This window comes from Pocillopora verrucosa, chromosome 2, assembly GCF_036669915.1.
Source record: "Pocillopora verrucosa isolate sample1 chromosome 2, ASM3666991v2, whole genome shotgun sequence".
Taxonomy (NCBI): Eukaryota; Metazoa; Cnidaria; class Anthozoa; order Scleractinia; family Pocilloporidae; genus Pocillopora; species Pocillopora verrucosa.
Genome location: NC_089313.1, coordinates 1,077,497 through 1,098,378, shown reverse-complemented (window position 1 = coordinate 1,098,378; position 20,882 = coordinate 1,077,497). Strand labels below are relative to the sequence as shown.

Here is a 20,882-nt window from a genome sequence, read left to right as displayed (position 1 = left end):
CGTATTTGCACAGAATAGCTTCTGGGTAATTTCTTTTCCAGTGATTCCTTTAATTGAGAGAAACAACTGCAACTGTTTTCAACCAAGGAAAAATTGTATTTCTTTATCGTCAGAGGAAAATGCTTCTCGAACAATTGATAAAGGGAGGACGTTATTTAGAAGTTTCATGAAATTATCAAATATTGGGTAAAAATTCTACCATTTTATTGCAAGGAAATAATTTCTCTCAAAACTTCTACGTTTTAAAAATTGGCTTTTTTTTCCCTTTTCATAAAACAATCAATAAATACTAAACATCAGTGATCTTATCTAAGAAGGTCAAGGTTTCTGGGATTTTTTTTTCCAGCCAAGAAATCCGTTTTCATGGTCAAAACTGTTGATTCTAGAAAACACTTCCGACACGATTCCGTTCAATTTGTTGTGTCGTCAATTCCCAGCTGATAAAACACCGCTGTTGTTAGGTCAATATTGCTAAACGGTTTGTACATTAATTTGACGAGAAAATTTTACATACTGTCGGTCATCATTGACAAATGTTTACTTTTTTACAAAAGAGTACAAACGTGACTTTTGATGAAAAATGCTGCAAAAAATTGGAACTGGATGAAACAGGAACGCGTTAGTATTACACAAATTCTACTCTAATCAATTCATTTATGAGGTTTCCATTCATTGCGCATGCGCAAAATACTCTTTAAGTCAATTTGGCCCTTGGTAACGAATCTCTAAAATGGGATGTCTTGAAGACGCTTGCAGAGAGCAAGTAGGAGTATAATAAGCTTCGACTCAAGGTGCCAACGGTTGAGTAAAAAGAGGCGTCCCACAACTAGGCCAAGAAGGAATTGTGTTCATATAAATTAATTAATTAGTATCGTAATAGAGTGGGTTGGGTGAAATGCTCGCTAAAGGGGCTACTACCGAGGAAATTCAATTCCTGCTCACGCCCCTGGGAAGGTCTGAGACAAAGGTCAGTGCCTATCCTAGATGGATACCCTTATAACTATCGGGGTGGATCATTAGAAACAGGCTCGGCGAATTGCAAATGGCAGATGAATCCCTCCTACTTCAGGAGGGAGAATGCCAGCAATTGCGTCAAAGTTGGAAAGGTTCCACGACCAGCATAGTAAGTTCAATCAGCGAGGTGACGCCTTCATAGGTGTTATAACTCAATTCAGACTACTCTTTGTCCAACCCAAACATTTTGGTTTTAATATTTGTCCGTTTTTATCATTTTTAACACATTAACCTTGCAACTAACTAGTCTTTAGCTTTATTTCTGACAAACTAGCACGAAATAGGTGTCAGGAGAAAGAAGTAATTATCAATTGTCTCATTAAAAGCCATTACATTTACCTTACGTTAATTTTTCTTTCCGCGGAAAGGATTACATCGACTTCCACCAAGTTCTCGTAGAGATAAGTAAATTCTTAAAACCAATTTTCAATTATTTCACTCAATAGCTGTCGAAAATTTTTAATGCTTATCCTCACCAAATCACAGAGAGGTGATTGCAGTGACTTTCAAGTCTTGTCCTCTTCCAGTATTAAGCTGACGAGAATAAAAGCGGATTCTTCATTAAAGCCACGGATGTCGACGGTACAAATGCAAATTCATGGCGAGTTACTGTCTGCGAGACATGAATATGCGTTCCTAGAGAAAGGCCCTCGCTCAAAATGTATGTTTATTCCCTCGTTGGATCGTAACTTGGTAATTACGGCGGATAACAACAGCAAACCGTAGAGTAACGACTGCCTGCTACAGAATACTGCTCAGTTATTCGTGCATTTCTGAGTCTAGAAGATCGTCCAGAATATCTTTCTTTTTCTTAGCGGTTTTTGGAGCTGAAGACAAAGTTAAGGGAAGAAATACAAGAACAGCAAACAACAAAAACAAAGAACACCCTCTGACAAGATAGTTTTACTAGAAACCGCTGCTAAACAAATGCATTCCTCTTAATCGAGTTGGATATTACTGTTTCACTTGAATGTATAGCTCTACAAATCCAAATCAGCTGAAAAAAAAAGAACAATGATTGAAGAAATACCAACTTTATTTACAAAGGATACTGCCATGAAAGTGTTCAGCGGTTCTCTTTCGCAAAGCATCCACACTGTCTTCGTCCTCGGCCCATTCCAGTACCAGTCTTCGCCCATACAAATGGGTACTGCTACAAAGGGACTCAAACGCGCGCTACAAAACAGATCCATCTCTGCTTAATGCTCTCCATCAGACGAGAGGAGAAAACGTACTTGTGTTTCAGAAACCGTGTAACCCGAACTTTAAGCTCAGGAAGAGGCGATCACGAATTCAAGCTTCGGACAGTTTCATTTTCATTTCGTGATTCTTTAATACTGACATTTGTATCATGTTCTAAAAGCTTCAAGCATCCCTCGATCGAGACATACTCGATAAAGCAAACGACTGTGAACAGTAAAAAGGACTGCAAGGTAACATTGCAGTCTTTCTTAGAGCGTGTTACTGATCTCTGAGTCAGGATCAGGTTTGCAAACAGGAAATTGAAATCACTGCTAACACATCAACTTGATCATGCTCGTTTTCACCACGAAGGGGTTTGTTGTGCTCCTCGGATAACACGCACAAACCCACAGATACTTCAAGAACAGACTGACAGGCGAATATCTACTTTCTGTACTGGGTAACTTAACAAGTACTTACTTTAGCATCTTGTTTGGTGAGAAAATCAACAAAAGCAAATCCTCTGTGAGAACCAGTTCCAGCTTGCTTCTGAGGAAGCCTCAACGTTTTTATCTCCCCAAAAGTGCTATCATAAAAACAAAATACACAGCTCAGAAAAGAATGTCCCGGAGCTTAATTGTTTAACGAATCTCCTAATAAACACTTGGATTATTTAACTCTGGACTAATTGACTCATGACACGAGTGCCGAGGTGCCGAGAGAAAAGTGCTTTATTGCTTCCATGTAAAACCGAAGCTAAAACACAACACAGAAGCATAGGAAGGCATAGGGGGGCATAGGAGAGCAAAGGATCGCAGGTTTACCCCCCCCTCCCCTCCCCTCCCCTCCCTTCACATTTTGTCAGGCTTCGCTGACAGTTCTCCAGTGTCCATTTCTTCTCCAAGGTGGAGAGAGTCGCTGTGAGAGTACAGTGCCTTACCCAACACCACAACATGATGAGCTGGCAAGAACCCTGACCTTGTCGATAGTTTAGAGTTCAGCAGAGTAACCGACTAATCACCCAGAAAAACCATTATACGTACCCAAAAAGTTCTTTGATTTCTTTCTTTGACGCTTCAAAAGGAACATTTCGCACCAGAATTTTTGAACTGGTTTGTTTCTTGGTCGAAGCAGATTTACGCTGTGCTACCTTCTCACTGAAAAAAAATAATAAAAAAAATAATAGTAATACCAATATACAGACGAATGGAAGTTGAGGCATGACCATCGAACTTTTGCTCTGTGTTACATCAAATTGTATTTCAATATCGTCTCTGGCAATTCATATTCGCCTTCCATTGGTTTTGACATTCGCGCTAAGATTCGTTCAAAATAATCGTGCCACAAATACAACCAATCAGCCCGAGCTACACGTGACTCGGTCAGAGCCGTTTTTCAGAGGGCTTCAGGCCAGTCACGTGAATTTGCTTAAGCTTCTCATTGGATCGTTCGGCTGTTAACATTTGTTGCGTCTATCCGATGCAATTGCTCTAAGTCAGGTTTGACGACTCTAGATCGATAACCACTCGTGGATAACTTTTAACACCCAAAATCTCTACTCTATCTGCCATTCATTCCTTAGAACTTCAGGCCTGTGAATTTGCGTCTAAATCAGGAAAAATCCCTTATTCGACAGTCTTTCCTGATCTCGTCACCTTTCTTCTTCACAATGTAATCAACTTTTTAAGGAGTCATTGCTTTCTGGCCATTCATGGGAGTTCACCTACCTTGGTTTTCTGTGTGACATTTTGAGCTCTAAAGTATGGCCTTCCAGGAGAGATTTCTGACAAAATGAAAACAATATTGTTACAATCAAATTTTCCAGCTCAACTTAAAACAAAACCTTCCACATTTACTCTCCTATTTCACAGAAAACTTCACCACAAAATGTTTTTAAAAAATTCATCCAAAGGTTTCCGATTAACAAAGATAAACCAGGAAATGTAATAAATGAAACAATGAGTTGTTTCAGACTAGTGTCAATTACGATTCAAGAAATACTATCTCCTAGAAAATAAGAGGTACTTGGGTTAAATTCTTCTGGTCAGAGAGTTTCTTGGTCGTGCTTCTTGCCGATTCAACTCCCGGCATGCGAAGCCAGCCGCCTCATTTCATCATTTGTAATACCTTTCTCAGACACTCCACAATAAATCTAACAAACCTGGAGTTCTGTAATTGCACGTAAAGCGTCCGATCTTTTCTTGTATTCTACAAATCCGTAACCCATGGAAAGCAAATTTCCTGCAAACAAAGAGACAAGTGAGTACGTAGGCGGGCGGGGATCATTTTTGGGAAGGCAAGCGAGGAGAAACTATAAGTTCAAGTAAAAGAACGGCCAATTAGTATTGAGGGACATAACATATGGAGCCAATAAGAATTGAGGGACATAAAATATAAAGGCCAATCAGAATTGAGAGACATAACATATGGAGCCAATAAGAAAACTCAAAGTAAAAACAACAAATCTGTTTCAGTGAAGCACAGGAAAATGGGGTTAATCAAGACGCAATTGGGTTTAGTTTTGAATCTGATTGGTTGAAAAAGTGTAACGAGTTTCCTGAACCAATCAGAATAGAAAGAAAAGCAAAATCAAAGTAGTTTCAGGGGACTTTCGACACTCAATTGGAATTTGTTCTTGTGGGAGACATAAGGGCTTAATGGTTGGCAGGCTGGATTCTGAATCGAGAGGTCTGGGCTCAAGCCCTGGCCGAGGCATTGTGTTGTGTTCCCGGGTACGACATCTAGTTACACCCACAGAGCCTCGCTCCAACCAAGAAAGCTACCAAGATACAGATTGGTCTAGACCAATAAGGTTATCACAATTATCACACCCGAGTGAGTTAGATTCATTCCTTGTTTCCATGATCTTGGGGAACTAAAAAGTATACAAAGTAATTATTTTACCCTCTGTTTGAGGAAATTCACAACGAATGGAATCATCTCAATGGATGATCTTATTTATTCTAAATGAAGACAAATGTGCAATATACAGACCAGGCTTTTTAGGATCCTTTTTCTTGGCGATTGTTGCCGTAAGAAGTGGGCCGATCTTGGAAAATGCCTAACACAAAAGCATCACGATTAAAGTTGTGTAGTCATAACTGTTTTAAGTTTTATAACTTAAGACAAAAGATAATATGTGTTTTTGTTTGATCGAACTGAGAGTAACCGTACCTCTTTCAGCGTTTCTTCTGATGTTTCAAAATTCAAGTTTTTTACAAAAACAGTTGTGCCTTCCGCATTTTCTGAATCATCAACATCCTCGCCGTCAACATCTGTTCCTTTATCCTCTGCTGCTTCTTTTCCCTGCTGAATAAACAAACGGAAATCGTCGAGTTATTTTCCACTAGTCTTTGAGCTATGGTGTATTTTATTGGTAGAAAAGAAATTCAAAAGCTTAGCTGTGAATATCACCTCGTCAATGGTCATTTTTTGTTCTGTTTTCATCTCTTCTTCTTTCTTTTCTTCCGGTTTTTCCGAGAAAACACCCAAAGGAGCCCACTCCAAGTACAATGGAACATGTTTAAACTATTAAGAGAAAGAAAAAATTTCATTAAAACACAGCCATCTACTGAAAAAAAAGTCTTAACAGAGGACAAATAGCATATGTCCCTGTTTCTGAAGCAGGATACAGTTAAGAATATTGCTACTCCCCTTGAAAGGAATGCTGGTCTGCAATAGATCCCCCTAACGTAACAATTTGTCTCTTTCCCCGTTCATTTGCTGGCACCCATCTACACTCCTGAGAGGGGATGTGCACTGTGACATTTAAGTGTCTTGTCCATGAACACAACACAATGACTCTCATCAGTGCTTTACACTTCCACCTTTTTGACCTGGAATCCCATGAGAAATAGACCCCTAGCCCCTCCCCTCTCTTTCCTTTTGACCCTCACTCACCCCCTTGGTACAAATTTCTTCCTCACCCTAGCCTCCCACTGCTCAATAAATCAAATGATGGCAGCTATAATTTTCACCAAGAAAGCCTTGAGCACTTGCTCCCCAATATCATGCCTGATTATGCAGGCTATATCCCTCACTGTCTCACAATGATGTAAAACAAAAAAGGGCTCTTCAATAAAGCAATAACAATCAAAGGCTTTAGTTATGAACTTACTTTACTATATGCCAACTTTTGAAAGGCCTTCTTTGCTAGGCTTGGCTCAAAGAACTCTACAAGAGCTGTGATTCCTGATGGTGGCAACACAAGCCTTGCCACTTTTCCAAATGGTGAAAAAATGTTCATCAGCTCTTCACTTGATGTGTTGAAAGGGAGATTTTTCACCAACATGACAGTCTTACTTCTTTTTGCTGCAGGCTATATTTAACACAAGAAACAAACAAGATTATCTGTACTTTATCCTTACAGTATAATCTTTTACAAATGGAGTCTTTATAGAATAAAAACAAACTTGTCTAAAATGTTTAAACATAGGTTTTTAATCTAGAGCCTCAGTCTAGTTTCTTTTGTATGAGGAAATTTAAAATCATTGATACCCTTTACACTTTCCCACTACCAATAAATTAACCCTTTGACTCCAGTGAGTGACCAAGACAGAATTTCTCAGAAATATCAATTAGGGGATTATAAGTTGATCCAATACCAAATTCTCCAGACTGACATCACAAGAACTGTATGGCAGACAGTAAGGAGAATTACTGATGAGATCTTGGGAGTGAAAGGGTTAAACCCCACAATTTTCTCAAGGTACTGTTATGATTCATTGTCAACCATTTTAGCTTGTAAAAAAAATTCTCTATAACTCTTCTATCTCAAGTATCTAGATGCAACCAGTCACTTTGTTAGAAAAAAAAAAAAGAGAAATATTTTCATGTCCAACATTTTCAGACAAAATTTGTGAATAAAAGAGAGTACAAGTAACAAAAATTCAAATGCTAACCACACACCTGTCCAAAAACATCAAGCTTGACACCTTGAGACATGAGAAACTTCCTTGTTTCTGTAACAACTTGTGTCTCCCCAAGAGCCATGCGTACAGCCAGACTTCTGGAAGAAGCATCATCTAGAATGCTGCCCTTAGTGGTGTGATACTGATCAGCCATCACATCAGCAACAGCATTCATTCCCAAAAATAATGTGTTCCAATTGTGGTCATGACCACTAAGAGTTTTCTTTTTTGCATCACGCTTCGACTTGAAGGATGTTGCTGCATCTGTGAAGATATTCCACAAAACTATTCCTTATCAGGTACCCTTGCCAACGCTGTAATATAAATTATTAGTCAGACACCCCCACACCCAAAGCACCTGTGAAAAGGAAGTGCCTCTGTGTGTATGACTGCGACACGAGCTGCAGCACCTTAACTTCGGAGCAGTACATACAGAGCAGTTTGCAGAGACGTGGTGCAATTATTTGCCACCTAATTTATCTCACTTGCTAAATAACAAACCTGTTTTTTCGTCTTCTTTAGTTTCCTTGGCCTTGGATGGTAATATGTGGAGCAGTCTTCCTTGAAATACTTTGCCATCAAGTTCATTGAAAGCCTTCACAGCATGCTCTGGCATAACAAATGTGACAAACCCAATTCCTATGGGTTTATTTGTAGTCTTGTCCAGGGGTAGATATGTCTCTGTTAGAGGACCAAACTTGTCAAACAGGTTTTGCAAGTCTTCCTCTGAACAACTAAACGCCAAGTTGCGGAGAAAGAGACGGCCAGACTAAACACAAAATACAATGGTATCATTTTATGGAGTGCAACAAACTAGCAGTCATGGACACCTAGCTTGACAAAGACACCCCAGTAATAAAAACTCTAGAGCATGTACCCTTAAGTGTCTGTATCAACCCTTTAATTTCCATGAGTATGACCAAGACAGAATTTCTCCTTACGATATCAATACAATATCAATATCTTGGGAGTGAAAGAGTTAATTGGAGTCCACTATGGTACACACAACTGTAAATTAGCTTCTCACATCCCAATGAAAGTAACTAGGAATGTCTGGTTTATTCAGGGAGAGGAGGGGGTGGATATACAGTAAAATACACCTCAAACAAACTTAAAGCTGGTTCTTTTGCCAAAATCTTGTTATTTTTTACTGATTGTTCTCGACTTTTCTAGATGAAAGAAACTTTGGGCCAAAAATACAAAGGGGAAAACTTAGTCCCTAACTTGCCACACAGACATCCAACATTATTGCATGTAATGATTTAGGGCCAGTTATTCACATGAGGTCTGACCCAAACTGCAGTTTTATGCAAGCAGCGGGTCTCAGGGATTCTCTATAAGAGGGTTGATTTAATCAAATAAATGTCCTTCCACTATTAGCTTTTGTCCCTCCTGACACTGTTCACTAAAACAAATCTGTGTTCTAATAAAAGGTTCAGCTAAACTGAAGATGGCTTAGAAAACAGTTTTGTTAAACAACAATTAACCTTTGTTTAAATAACCAGCCCTTCAGTTTTTGAAGGTAATCTCTCTTTTAGCTAACCACCATCTTCACCATCTCTCACCTCTGCAATGCTTTCAAATTCACCCTCTTCTCCTTGAGCTGCCAGTTTCTTCATCCAAGGTTTATTCTTCTCTGTCTCCTGGTTCAATTGCTGTTCTTCTTTGACTCTAGACAACTCAATGTACCTACCCTGGATAAAATCCCGATCTCTCTTGAGTGCCTCTTTAATATCCTTCTCATTTAAAAAATCTACAAAACCGCAGCCTGTGGGCTTTCCTTGGTGATTTTTAATTATTCTTATATCCAGCACTCTCAGCGGTGCAAAAAAGTCTCTGATGTGTTTCTTTTTGGCTTTGAAGGGTAACCCTTTCATTTTTATTGTTCCAAATACAGCATCTATTGGACTAGTAGTCTTGATTTTTTCTACATTACCAACAGCATCTGAACTGTCCTTATCATTATTATTTGTGTCACTGCCACCACTACCATCATCATCATCATCACCACCATCATTATTATCCTTGTCATCATCACCATCATTACTGTCTTCCTCATTTTCGCTTCTTCTAGTATCCAAAGATTCCTCACCAAAGTTTTCTTTATTTCTCTCCTCTTCATCCTTTCCATCAACTCTTTTCCTCTTCTGAGATTTTTTGCCTTTCTCAGTTTTGAGAGGATTCTGTGAGTTTGAAACAACCTTTGATTTTAAGTAATCCATATCAGACAGTTTAGAATCCTTAGCCATTTTGGCTTTCTCATCATCTTCCTCATTGTGTTTTGAATAATTCTCTTCCTCTGTAACTCCTTTAACTCCTGCAACAACACAGATTTTCCAATGAAACAAACTCTAGCTGATTCTTTCTCTCCCTACAGTCACAAAATATAATTATCTCCTACAAAGAGCAAAACATTGTCATGCAGAAAGGTAAAAAGAAGAAACACTATTATCTAGGGGACAATATTTTGTCAAATGCCAAGTTCTTAAGGTTAAATTATTGGAAATGTATAGCAGACAAAATACAGAATTCATTTTCAGAACCTTGTGGAGAAAGGGTTCAGTTGATACTTTTTAAGACTGATAGAATTGCCAAGATTGCAGGCCAATGAAGCCTGGTTTTCCTTTCAAAACACATGTACCTGCTACATCATAGACTTCATCTTCATTTTCACTTCCATCAGAATAATCATATTCTAATTGTTCCTCAGAATGCTAAAAATTGAAAAAATGCAAAGTTAGGTTAAACCATTGTCCAGTCATTAAGAGAATAAATAATGTGAATGACAAGAAAAACCTTCATCAAGAAGTGTATCAATTGAACGAAACAGTTGACACTTCAGACTGAATGACGATTCATCTGGAGAAGAGTATCATCCATTCTTTTAAAAGTTGGCCCAAGCTGAGCAAAAAAGCAAGAGGGTCTTGGAAGACTTGTGCCAATCCAAATGTGACCTACATTAGCTGAAATAAGCCATGGAGATCTTTGGTTTAGTCCCAATAGGAGCAACTGCGGAATACCCTTGCCACTTTGGCCCACCTCATTTACATGTGTCGGTAAGCTTTGAAGAACAAGGCATAACACAATAAACGTTATTCATATTCAATGACATGTAAATGAGTAGCAGGGTATTCTGCAGCTTAGCCGTCCCAATATATACGTCATTAGCTACGTACCTTATTCTGTACTGAAATCTCCTCTCTTCCCTCGCATATCTGATTTAAACTTGATTCTGGCTCTCCACGTTCTATGTTATCATTGCTCCAGGTTTGCTTTGAGCCACGGTTTTTATGCACATTTAAGAATTCCTGAAATTCAACATCATCCTCCAGATCACCTAAAATTTTCGCTCTCTTTTTCTTTTTCTTATCTTTTTTCTTCCCTAACCCATCCGATTCACAATTTTCTATTTTGATGCCTTCTGAGTTCTGGGTTATTAACTTCTCGTTCTTTTCTTCGAGGTTCTTCTTCAGTCTCTCGTTCGCAGAACTGCCTTGCGAATATTTGCTCCAAGGCCGTGGAAGTGTTTCATCTCCAAGGTTTTTAGCAACATCTACGAATATCTTTGAGGTGTCTATAAACGATTTATTAAAGTGGTTCAGAGCAGATTTCGCTTCTTCTTCAGTTTTATACCCAATGAACCCAAATCGTCGAAACTTGCCATCCTTTGTATAACATAATTTGACATCCGTTAATTCTCCTTTTGCCTCAAAAACAGAACGGATCCTTTCTTCCTTTATGTTCTTTGGTAAGTTCCTAACAATAAGCCTCGACATGATCCAATTGCGTGGATTCTCACGAGAAAGACGAGTAGTTTATAATTGCAGAGTACTGGTTGGACAGCAATCCGCCATCTTGAAAGTTTGCACGTGTTTTTATTTTATAGTAAGTAGGTGGTGTATGGGAAGTGTAATGTCCTGATATTTAGAGGAATCTGAACAACATACACCACATACCTAATCGATGACAGGGATGTCAGAATGGAGGGTAGTTCAAAATCTGTGAAGAGAAAAATCGAGGAAGTCGATGCTGATGCCAGCGATGAAAAATCGTTGGGCATCAAAAGATTTTTAAGGGCACCCAGAAAAGGTAGGAGATTTTCCAGTGAGTCAGGATGTTTGTTTCGTATGGTAAATATATTAGAGGAATTAATTCTAATTACTTTCCGAACGAGTTGTGGGTCTTTCCTTGTAAAGAAATTACAGTGCAGTGTGAAACAAATTATTTAAATTTTGATATCACTCAGAAACTTCCGACATATTTTCCTAATACCTAGCAATTAACATTTTCTTTAAATTGTTCTATTCAACCAAAAAAATAACGTAAATGTCCTCAGTTACTTGCCGAAAATATAGCTATTTATTACATTGTCAAGATTATCCTGGTCAAAAACCTGGTCAGACCATATTATAATTCTGGTAGAAGAGGGGTTGTATAATGCTGAATTGTTCCCGTATTTTCTCATGCTTTAATTCTGATCTTTTGCAATGTTTTGGAACTTCTGTCATCAATTGCTGCACTCGATTCGGTTAATATATAATAAGATTACTTTACTTTACTTTATTGAAATTTGTTGCACGTACAGAATAGTATCGGTAACTGGAGAAGAAAACAGGACGATGTCCCAATTGATATTCAACCCCAATAAATATTAACCACCCATCACACCCCAGGGGAGGACATCCACCACACAGTAATCTCGTGCGTGGGAAATTAACGTCTCCTACCCCAACCCTGCAGGAGACGGGGTCATATCACTAGACTATTGTAATTCTAGGAACATGTTTGAACGGATTTCTTAGTCTTAACCCTTTACACCCTAACATCAATAAGTATATTCTCCATACTGTTCTCCATACATTTCCTAAGGTGCAGAAAAGGAGAATGGTATGCATTTTAAAAATCAAGAACTTCTTTTGTTTCACGGTGATCACTTCCTTTATTCTGATGCGTGACCTTGATGAGAGATTCGGAGATGATATTGTAAGGGGAAATTAGATGTTAATCACTCTCAGGGACCAAAGGATTAATTGAAAAATTATATTTCTAGGTGAGGACATAACAAGCAGTGATGTTTCTCAGTCACATGGTAAAAGCAATTTGCCCCCCACTTGGAAGTCGAAAGGAACATTACTTTATTATGTGTCACAGAAAATCCAACCTTCACAACAAATTGCAGCCTTTGACTTTGATGGCACTTTGGCAAAAACATCTTTATTCAAACATGGACCAGATGCTTGGTCCTTACTATACCCCTCCTGTGTACAGAAACTAACAACCCTTCACAGGGATGGATATAAACTTGTAATCTTCACTAACCAGGCTGCTATTGGCAAAGCAAAGGCCTCAAAACAAAAAGTTATGGATGAGAAGAAAGGCAGGCTCATTGGTTTTGTTAAGAAGGTACTAACAGCTCCCAAAGACAAATTTCTTTCATATAAGCATGTTCCAACCAAGGGTCTAAATTCCATTGTTTTCTAAACAAAATTAGAAGCATGAGCCAGTAAGTGTTGTGGACCTCCACAGAGGTTGAATGGAATCACAATCTTGTTGAATTATTCAAGGGTATTAATATAAGGAGAAATTAGATGCTAGTCACTCATGCTAGGCTATAGAGGGGCAAGAGAGGAGCAGCTAGTCATCAAGCCTAATCCTTCTTCCTCTAGAGGAGATATGCCAGCCCAATGGTTACACCCTGATCTTGGGATGGTGAGGTCTGTGTACAAGGCCTGACTGGATCACTGAGTTGTTTCCATGGGCAGGAAACTTTACTGTTGAGGTGTCTCTCTCCACCCTGGTGTATAAATGGGTAGTAGCAAACTGGTAGGGAACCCAGGGGGGTGGGGAGGGGTGTAACCTGAACTACCATCCCATTCAGGGGGAGAGGCAATACTTGCATTCCCTTCATTCTACAGAAACAGGAATAAGCTCTTGCTGGAAAAGCCACTTGGCTTGCATTGAGTGAACTTTTCCCTTTCATCTCTCCCTTTTAATTTTATCCAGAGACACATGGCTTCATGGTCAATGTATTGTTTATTCCTGTTTTTTTCAGGTAGCTCTACCCTTTCAGATCTTTGTAGCTACATCAAAGGATTGCTACCGTAAACCCAACACAGGGATGTGGGAATTCTTCTGTCAAAAATGTAATGGTGACATGAAAGTTAATAAGGAGAAGAGTTTCTTTGTTGGTGATGCTGCTGGACGGGCCAAAGACCATGGAGCAAGTGATAAAGAATTTGCAGCAAATTGTGGACTGACATTTTACACTGAAGATGAATTCTTCATGAAGGATGCATTGAAGAGCAAAGAGATTGAATAGGGTTTCCATACCTGTGGGAATACGTACAATTTTTATATTTAATATTTTGCTCATTATGTAAAATAGTTTATTGTTGATTAATCAAAATATTTAAGAGACTTTTTTCAAAACAGACAATTCTCAAGGCAGCATTTATTCTGCTGAAACAAGCCCTAACCCACTCAATGTTATCATATTTCTTTAGAAAATTACTTGCACTTACTTTTGAATTTTTCCAAAAGTTGTGAAGAAACCTACAGGATATTATTTTCTTAAATTTTCAAGAATTTGTAAATTTGAGAAAAGGATTCAAAAGAAAGCTGGATATGAGTTACAAAGCTGGGTGCTGGGGAGGAGGAAGACAGGAGGTTTTTGCAACCCAATCCACACCTCCTTATTTGGTTTACAAATGTTTAAGAATATTTAATCAATAAACATAGAAGGTACTTAAAATTATATCTGTTCTAATATCTGAAAATGATACTTATTTTCTAGTCTTAGTTGATAGTGAAGCTTTCCTGGTGCTCATAATTTTCAAAATCTGGTTTGTCTCATTCATGATGTCATGTTTATGTAATACACTTTTCACTCCTTTGGAATTGACTCCTTCTGCTCTCACATACTCTCCAGCGAGGAGAGAAACTGGTGGATAAAGCAAGATGTTAAAGAGTTTTTCCACTGTTGTGCCAGGTTTCAACACAATACAGTCTCTGAGTATCTGGGGTTTCTCTTTTGTGATCACACTGATCGATTGACAAGTATCAAGGCAGTTAACTGGAAATGCATAAACTGGTGATCTGAGACTCACAGCTTGCGACAAAGCTTGCAGGACACCAGTGTCACCAAAGACATCAAGGACACTGGTTTTTACTTGTATCAACTCTTTCTTGGACTTTTCACTTAGATTCTGAGTTTGATGGTTAATTTCAAAATATGATGCACCACTTTGGTAGGTTAACACACCATCCTTGCATGCCTTTTGAAGAATACACTAACTCCTTGCACTAACAGGGACCATTGTCATGTCTACAAACTGCTCTTGAAATTTCTTCAAATTTTGAACAGCATCAGGAAAGTCAACTTTGTTGAGAGCTAAGAGAACTGGAAAGCGCAAGCGCAAGAATTTATCAACTAATTTGTGCACCAAAAGTTCAGCATTTGCTTTTTCCATCTTAGGAATAGTAAGGAGGTTTTTATCTGTGATTCCTGCTGACTCAAATGCTAAGTGAATCAATGCTTGAGATGCATGGTATCCAGTGAACATGTCAAATAGTTTTGCTGGTTTCTTCACAATTGAGTCCCATTTGTCCATAATATTGTCATAAATCCAGCTGTGAAGTTCTTGCTGGATCCATCCCACATCTCTTGTAGGGTCATAATCTGATAACAAAAAAGGACAATCAGAAGCTCACCCTAAAAAGAAAAATATGACATGAATGACCCTTTATACCCTAACACCAGTATGCCTTTTTCTCTGTAGTTATCTCAGATTTCTTAAGGTCCTGACAAGGAGAATTTGTTAAACAATCAGAGCTTATTTAGGTGGTGATCATTTCCTGTATTCCTGTGACCTGAATGTGTGATTCTGGAGAGATATTGTAAGGAGAAATTAGATGCTAGTCACTTCTAAGGGGGTAAAAGGGTTAATTATGACTAAAAATGTTTTTATGAAGAAAACCAATAAATCAAATTTTAATCTCCAGTACTTACCAGTGGTAGGTTTTCCATTCTCATCTGTCTGCCCTGACAGATCAATGACATGAATGAGTACATCAGCATCCAAGAGATCATTCAAAAATTTGTTTCCCCGTTCCCTTCCTTCACATGCACCTGGCACCAAACCAGCCACATCTTTGAGCAAGACTGGAACAAACCTTTCACCTTGTGCACTGTGGCCATATTGAGCATGACATTGTTTATTCCACTGAACACAAGGGCAAGGTATTGCATAAAATGCCTGCCCAATATTTGGTTCAATTGTGGTGAAGGGATGAGCACCTATTTTTGCCATATTTTGGTGTGTAGCAGCATTGAAGAAAGTGGATTTTCCAGCTGAGGGTTTCCCTGAAAAATAAATTTAACTCCTCTCAATGAAAATTTAACAACTAAAATTTATTTCAATTAATATTTATCTCATGAGGCTTACAAACAACTCCAACCACAACCCCCAGGCATTTAGCTTGTATTTATTTACTTACCGGTATTTACAAATAAGTTCTCCTTAGCTTCTTATGATGTACACATTGTTCCTATTCATCATTCTCCTCATCATAACAAAGACAGATAAATAACTGAGAGTTAAAACTGTAGGAAAACACCAGGGACACACTAGAAATTGATTTAGTTTCACATCTGACTGGTATGGACAACAGCACTAGTTTTGCAAACCAGTGAATGGTGCTTCAAATGTAGAATAGCACAACCGATGCAATCCACGTTAATTTAGAAAAATACTCTAACAGTCCAGTAAGCTTGATAATGAACCAGCTGTTTATCAGAAAATCACTCCTTCACCACAGGAATTCTTCTCAGGGAGAAACAATGACCGCAATCGTGAGAACAACAGAAATCAAGCCTTAGTAGCTAAGACTGCTGAGTATTTATTTTATTAATATTTTAACTTTACCTAAATAATTATATATGATGTCTAATTATTACCAATTAGGCCAATGACGAAGTCCCATCTTCCACCTTTTGCATTGATCATTTCCAATTTGTCTTTGAAATTTTCTAAGTAAATAGAATCTTGACCATCTCTTTCCTCATCTGATTCAACTTCTGCTGCTTGGTCTCCTTGAAAGCCGTTGAATCTTATTGCATTTTCCTCAACCCATTTTTTTGCTGAATCTACTAAACCAAACACCATAGGCATTCCCACAGATTCCTCACACGAACATTTTAAGAAGGAGATCAGTTCTTCTATGAACTCTTTTGGCATTGCATTCGAGCGATTTGGGATCTCGATCAAAGGGATTTCTTCTGGATATTTCAGTGGAAGGGAAATCTTCAGTTGAAGCGACGTGACGGAAGAAGGGATGTTTAGCTCATCAATTCTGATCATAAACGTCGGAGGGAAAGAACTGAGTTCAGAAAATTCATCAGGAAATATGGCTTTAAGGCTCTCGATCTCTTCTCTTTGCTCCTCTAAAAAATCCATCTCAGAGATGAGTATGTATGAAAAATAAAATAAAATTTATGCAAAAAAAGAAAAAAGGTCAGGCCGCCATTTTAGATTTTGGTGGTGCAATATAAGACGAATTCTGATTGGTTTGTCGATAAGATATCCCAGAAGTCCATTAATTACGTTTTTTTAGTTCGAGGAGTTACAAGATGGCGGCACGTATATTTTCGCGAGTGAACTTGGTTTCAAAGAGATTTTTCGCAGCTACGGCTTCTCCAGGGGCTTCTTTGGCAGAGAAAGAACTTGCAGAGGCGAAACATGCTGAATGTAAGTCAGTAGATTCAATCTTATTATGTTACTGCTCCAAAACGATGCCCCATTAACTGGCATTGCTTGTTATTTTAATACGCTTGCTCTTAACGTATTTAGTTCAATATTGTACTGAGGTTACCTCCGTTGTTTAAATGTAAACTTATAGTGTTAGTTCAAAAATGAAAATATAAAGTATGACGAGTGTCTAGAAAGGGTAAATGCCAGATTAATCCGTGACTATTACTATCGCGGGACGAGCTCGTGAAGTCGCACATACGAGATTGGCCAGTTGAGATTGGTAGATAAGATTTGTTTTACGGCTGTTGATGAAATGGAGAGATTTTGTTTTATATTAGTAACTGTTTGGCCAACGCTAAATTCTGAAGCTAGAGTCTCATTCGTATTTGCGCAAACTAATATGACGAATGTTTACGGCCATGAAATGGGTGCTGAAATCATGCCCTGTGATTTCATTTACATGCTATTGGCATTGGCCTTGTAACCGAGAACTCCAAAGCTTTTCTGCTATTTCCAAACCTAGTTGTCAAAATATAGCTGAAAAAAATTGGAAGTATACAAATAAGGCTAGAGAAGGGGAGAAGGAATGGCGCAGTGGTGAGAGCACTCACCTACCACTACTATGACCCAATATGGCATCACATGTGGGTTGAGTTTCTTGTTGGTTCTTTTCCTTGCTTAAAGAGCTCTTCTCTGGGTCCTTTCAGTTTTCCTCCCTCCACAAAAATCAACACTCCAAATTCCAATTTGACCTGGAAACAGTGGACAAGAAGAGCCATCTAGTTGAATGTCCATTGATGAATTCCCATTTATTTTTATTATTTTATCCTATTAAAGAAAATGAGATGTGCAGAACCAAATCCCATAGTAGGGCAAAGATTGTAAAAAATCCATCTACAAGAGTCCAAACTCTGTAGAAAATATATATTTAAGTAGTTAAATGAACCACAACGTTAGGCCAAAATAAACTTCTTAAAATCCCAAACAAAGAGGTAACAAATTTGTACAAATGAAAGTTAAATTAGAATTCACCAAAACTCCATAAAACAAACAACAAAAGTGAACAAAAGATTTCCTTGTTAGTTTTGAATGTCAAGGCCAGAGTTCTTTGATGTGATTGGCTAGTTTGTGAAATCATGGGTACAGCATGTAAATACAAAAAGAATGAAGAGAGGGGAGAGGAGGGGAAAAATTGTTATTTGAATTTTAAAACAAAAGAGATTTTTTACATAGGTGTATGTCCATGGTTCAATTTTTGTGAAAATCTTTGTCTTCAATTTTGAGTTTTTCTTCTTTGTTTGTCAGGTACATGTAATTTGTTTTTGGTAGTAAAAGATTTTTCTAATGCTACTCACTTTTCTTTTTTAAAATGGTTAACCCTTTAACTCCCATGAGTGACCAAGACAGAATTTCTCTTTACAATATCAATACAATATCAAGCAGACAAGTAATGAGATTAAAGAAAAATAGAAATTAACAGAGTATAAGTTGATCCAATACCAAATTCTCCAAATCAACATCACAGAACTGTATAGCAGACAGTAAGAAGAATTACTATTGAGATCTTGGGAGTGAAAGGGTTAAAGGGTCTTACCATGTTTGTTTATAGGAAAATAGGGTCCCAGTACTGTCTTCTGTCAAAACAGGACAGGTTATCTTTCAGCATTTTAATTTCAATTGTTCAGTTAAATTCCATTTTTCCCTCTCTCTTCTCTCTCTCTTTAGCAACTATGAAGACCTGGAAGTTGATTTCATATTTTGTTGCCATTCCTGGCATTCTTATCTGTACTTACAATACATACCTTAAAGAGAAAGAGCATCATGAACATCCAAGGGCAGAGTTTGTACCATACTCTCACCTCAGGATTAGATCTAAGGTTGGTGAACAATGTCATTTCTTCAAATTGTGTGTGAAGGTGCAGTGGCCTAATGATCAGTGCACTGGACTCTGGATCGAGAGGTCTGGGTTCAAGCACTATGGGAATTAATATGTTGCATTCTTGGGCGGGACACTTAAATCTTACTGGGCCTCTCTCTACTCCGAAGTTTAAATAGGTGCTGGCAAATTATCAGGGAAGCCTGATGAAATGCTGGGGGGCTGTCATTGTGATGGACAAGCATCCCATCCAGGGGGGAAGTTGTAATACTTCCATTTGCCTAATGCTAAGGAAACTGGGATAAACTCTAGCTGGGTTGGCTATTAGGCTCAAGTACTGACTAAACCTTTCTACAAACAGTGGTCTCACAGCTGACATAGTTTTTGAATACATTCCAAACTCTTGAAAGCAGTATGAACCCAATCACTCCCTTGATTAAAATATCATTTCTTCACGCTGTCTTTCATACAATTCTTATCATTTCAGATCTGAGAATGTAATCCTAAGTCATATAAAATATGTTCTTTCTGTTCTTATTGCATTTTGCTGAAAAATGTATTGGTAATGTAAGGGTAGTGTACTATCACTTCTGCAAGTGAAAGGGGTGAAAGAAACAGATTGGAATGACTCAATTTCCTTCGTCGACAACAAAACTGATGCAAAACTGTAAAATTAAAGAGTAATCAAAATGTCCATGTTCAAGAAGGTTATTGTGTGACATACAGGTTTTTATTGTTGTTATGTTCTTAGAGGAAGCATATTTCCATTTCCCTGGTGAAAACTGTTTCATACTGTTTTGACATCTTCTGCAATGTAAAAAAAGTATTGTAATGGTCATTTTATGTAATTTTTATCACATAAACTGCGGTGTTATACAAGGATTTCCGGCCCTGAGAAAAGCCGTGACAACACATGTGAAAAAATATCGTATTTTTTCACATGTGTTGATATAGCCAATCAGCTGCTGACACATCACTCGCCTTTGGCAATACTCGGTCAGGTTGATGAATGAACGGCAAAGCCTTCACGATTCTTGATACAAGTTGTTGTCGGAGCTTGCTCGAATTATGGTGGCTAAAACACTAAAAAATCCGTATTGCTTACAGACAGTGAGGTTCAAACTTTTCTAGAAGGGGAAGGAAACCAACATACTAAAAGAAAAACCAAAAGTTACATATTCGGTGGCTTTAGTGTTAGCATTTCTCTCAGCTGAGAATGAAAATCGACAACTGGAAGATTTGTCACTGGCCGATTTTGGCTGTTTACCTGAAAGACTTCTTCTGTCGGTAAGGACAAAGTCAATAAATGAGAATTTTGTAAATTGAAAATTACAACCATTGTTGTTTTTGTAATCATGATTCAACGCATTTTTCCATCATAAGAGTTAGTGCCAACACACTCTATGATTATTATTCGGGGATTGTCGATTCATTTATTTTCATTCATTAATGAAGTCGGCTTTTCTTCTCAGTAAAGGGCTATTGTGTTTATACGATAAACAAAATAATACATGGTTGCTTGTAGATATGGAGTTTCTCTTCTCGTGTTCAACTCGACATCTCACTTGTGAGCTATCAAGTTAAACACTCAAAGAGAAATTCCATATCTATGCGCGCCCATGTATTATTCTCTATTTACATATTACTTCTAAAGATGATCATTTATTTGCCATAATCCTTCCTTGAAAACAACTGGCATCATATTAGTATTGATATCAGTGAGTTATCTTTTTCTCCTGTAGGAAAATTGTAACATTCCTTCTGCTGTTCAATTTTATTACTGTCTCATTTGTCTCAAGAAGAGATCTGTTTTGTTTCAGCTCTTCCCATGGGGTGATGGCAACCACTCATTATTTCACAATTCGCACGTGAATGCTTTGCCTGATGGCTATGAAGATGAAATGGAACATTAAGTGTGACTTATTCCTGCTTGCTTGTGCTGATTACTACTGTTTTGGAGGCTTGTTTCTGATGGCAAAGTCATTTCAAAGAATGTTTTTCTTTCAATTATGATAATGTCATTACCTGTGTGCTAATGGAAAAATTATATCATGATGGTGAATAAAGTTTAAAATTTCCAAATCTGTTTTATTCAGTCAGTGTGAATGTAAAATTGTGCTTAAAAAACACCCTCTTCCTGCTTTTAGACAT

General features: G+C 37.9%; 4 protein-coding genes across 4 annotated transcripts; 2 read left to right on the top strand and 2 right to left on the bottom strand.

The window, feature by feature from the left end:
• Window positions 1-897: 897 nt before the first annotated feature.
• On the bottom strand, window positions 898-10,967 carry LOC131797303 (probable RNA-binding protein 19). Its single transcript, XM_059114906.2, has 15 exons — window positions 10,283-10,967; window positions 9,748-9,820; window positions 8,672-9,423; window positions 7,608-7,875; window positions 7,105-7,370; window positions 6,314-6,514; window positions 5,611-5,724; window positions 5,371-5,505; window positions 5,191-5,257; window positions 4,358-4,437; window positions 3,924-3,979; window positions 3,240-3,353; window positions 2,677-2,782; window positions 2,067-2,190; window positions 898-1,841 (listed from the first exon to the last, which is right to left on the bottom strand). The coding sequence occupies exons 1-15, from the start codon at window positions 10,880-10,882 to the stop codon at window positions 1,774-1,776; spliced, it is 3,024 nt and encodes a 1,007-aa protein (XP_058970889.2). The 5' UTR covers window positions 10,883-10,967; the 3' UTR covers window positions 898-1,773.
• Window positions 10,968-11,070: 103 nt separating this feature from the next.
• LOC131797394 (uncharacterized) lies at window positions 11,071-13,502 on the top strand. Its single transcript, XM_059115017.2, has 3 exons — window positions 11,071-11,195; window positions 12,157-12,509; window positions 13,159-13,502. Exons 1-3 carry the CDS (start codon window positions 11,087-11,089, stop codon window positions 13,423-13,425), a joined length of 729 nt encoding a protein of 242 aa, XP_058971000.2. The 5' UTR covers window positions 11,071-11,086; the 3' UTR covers window positions 13,426-13,502.
• On the bottom strand, window positions 13,479-16,628 carry LOC131797344 (uncharacterized). The gene is made up of 3 exons (XM_059114956.2): window positions 16,063-16,628; window positions 15,115-15,468; window positions 13,479-14,784 (listed from the first exon to the last, which is right to left on the bottom strand). Exons 1-3 carry the CDS (start codon window positions 16,559-16,561, stop codon window positions 14,396-14,398), a joined length of 1,242 nt encoding a protein of 413 aa, XP_058970939.2. The 5' UTR covers window positions 16,562-16,628; the 3' UTR covers window positions 13,479-14,395.
• Window positions 16,629-16,698: 70 nt separating this feature from the next.
• LOC131797366 (cytochrome c oxidase subunit 6A, mitochondrial) lies at window positions 16,699-20,813 on the top strand. Its single transcript, XM_059114985.2, has 3 exons — window positions 16,699-16,852; window positions 18,581-18,732; window positions 20,552-20,813. The coding sequence occupies exons 1-3, from the start codon at window positions 16,735-16,737 to the stop codon at window positions 20,642-20,644; spliced, it is 363 nt and encodes a 120-aa protein (XP_058970968.1). The 5' UTR covers window positions 16,699-16,734; the 3' UTR covers window positions 20,645-20,813.
• Window positions 20,814-20,882: the final 69 nt, after the last annotated feature.

What these genes read in the sequence shown, in the direction of transcription:
- LOC131797303 (XM_059114906.2), bottom strand. Translation starts at nt 10,882, where the DNA reads ATGTCGAGGCTTATTGTTAGGAACTTACCAAAGAACATAAAGGAAGAA. An exon ending in AATTTGAAAGCATTGCAGAG is followed by an intron (nt 7,876 to 8,671) that starts GTGAGAGATGGT and finishes TTTTGTGTTTAG; the next exon opens with TCTGGCCGTCTCTTTCTCCG. An exon ending in CAGAAGAAACGCTGAAAGAG is followed by an intron (nt 5,258 to 5,370) that starts GTACGGTTACTC and finishes CTTTTGTGTTAG; the next exon opens with GCATTTTCCAAGATCGGCCC.
- LOC131797394 (XM_059115017.2), top strand. Translation starts at nt 11,087, where the DNA reads ATGGAGGGTAGTTCAAAATCTGTGAAGAGAAAAATCGAGGAAGTCGAT. An exon ending in TTTAAGGGCACCCAGAAAAG is followed by an intron (nt 11,196 to 12,156) that starts GTAGGAGATTTT and finishes TTATATTTCTAG; the next exon opens with GTGAGGACATAACAAGCAGT. An exon ending in TCATTGGTTTTGTTAAGAAG is followed by an intron (nt 12,510 to 13,158) that starts GTACTAACAGCT and finishes TGTTTTTTTCAG; the next exon opens with GTAGCTCTACCCTTTCAGAT.
- LOC131797344 (XM_059114956.2), bottom strand. Translation starts at nt 16,561, where the DNA reads ATGGATTTTTTAGAGGAGCAAAGAGAAGAGATCGAGAGCCTTAAAGCC. An exon ending in CTTCGTCATTGGCCTAATTG is followed by an intron (nt 15,469 to 16,062) that starts GTAATAATTAGA and finishes TTTATTTTTCAG; the next exon opens with GGAAACCCTCAGCTGGAAAA. An exon ending in GAATGGAAAACCTACCACTG is followed by an intron (nt 14,785 to 15,114) that starts GTAAGTACTGGA and finishes TTTTGTTATCAG; the next exon opens with ATTATGACCCTACAAGAGAT.
- LOC131797366 (XM_059114985.2), top strand. Translation starts at nt 16,735, where the DNA reads ATGGCGGCACGTATATTTTCGCGAGTGAACTTGGTTTCAAAGAGATTT. An exon ending in AGAGGCGAAACATGCTGAAT is followed by an intron (nt 16,853 to 18,580) that starts GTAAGTCAGTAG and finishes CTCTCTCTTTAG; the next exon opens with CAACTATGAAGACCTGGAAG. An exon ending in ACCTCAGGATTAGATCTAAG is followed by an intron (nt 18,733 to 20,551) that starts GTTGGTGAACAA and finishes GTTTTGTTTCAG; the next exon opens with CTCTTCCCATGGGGTGATGG.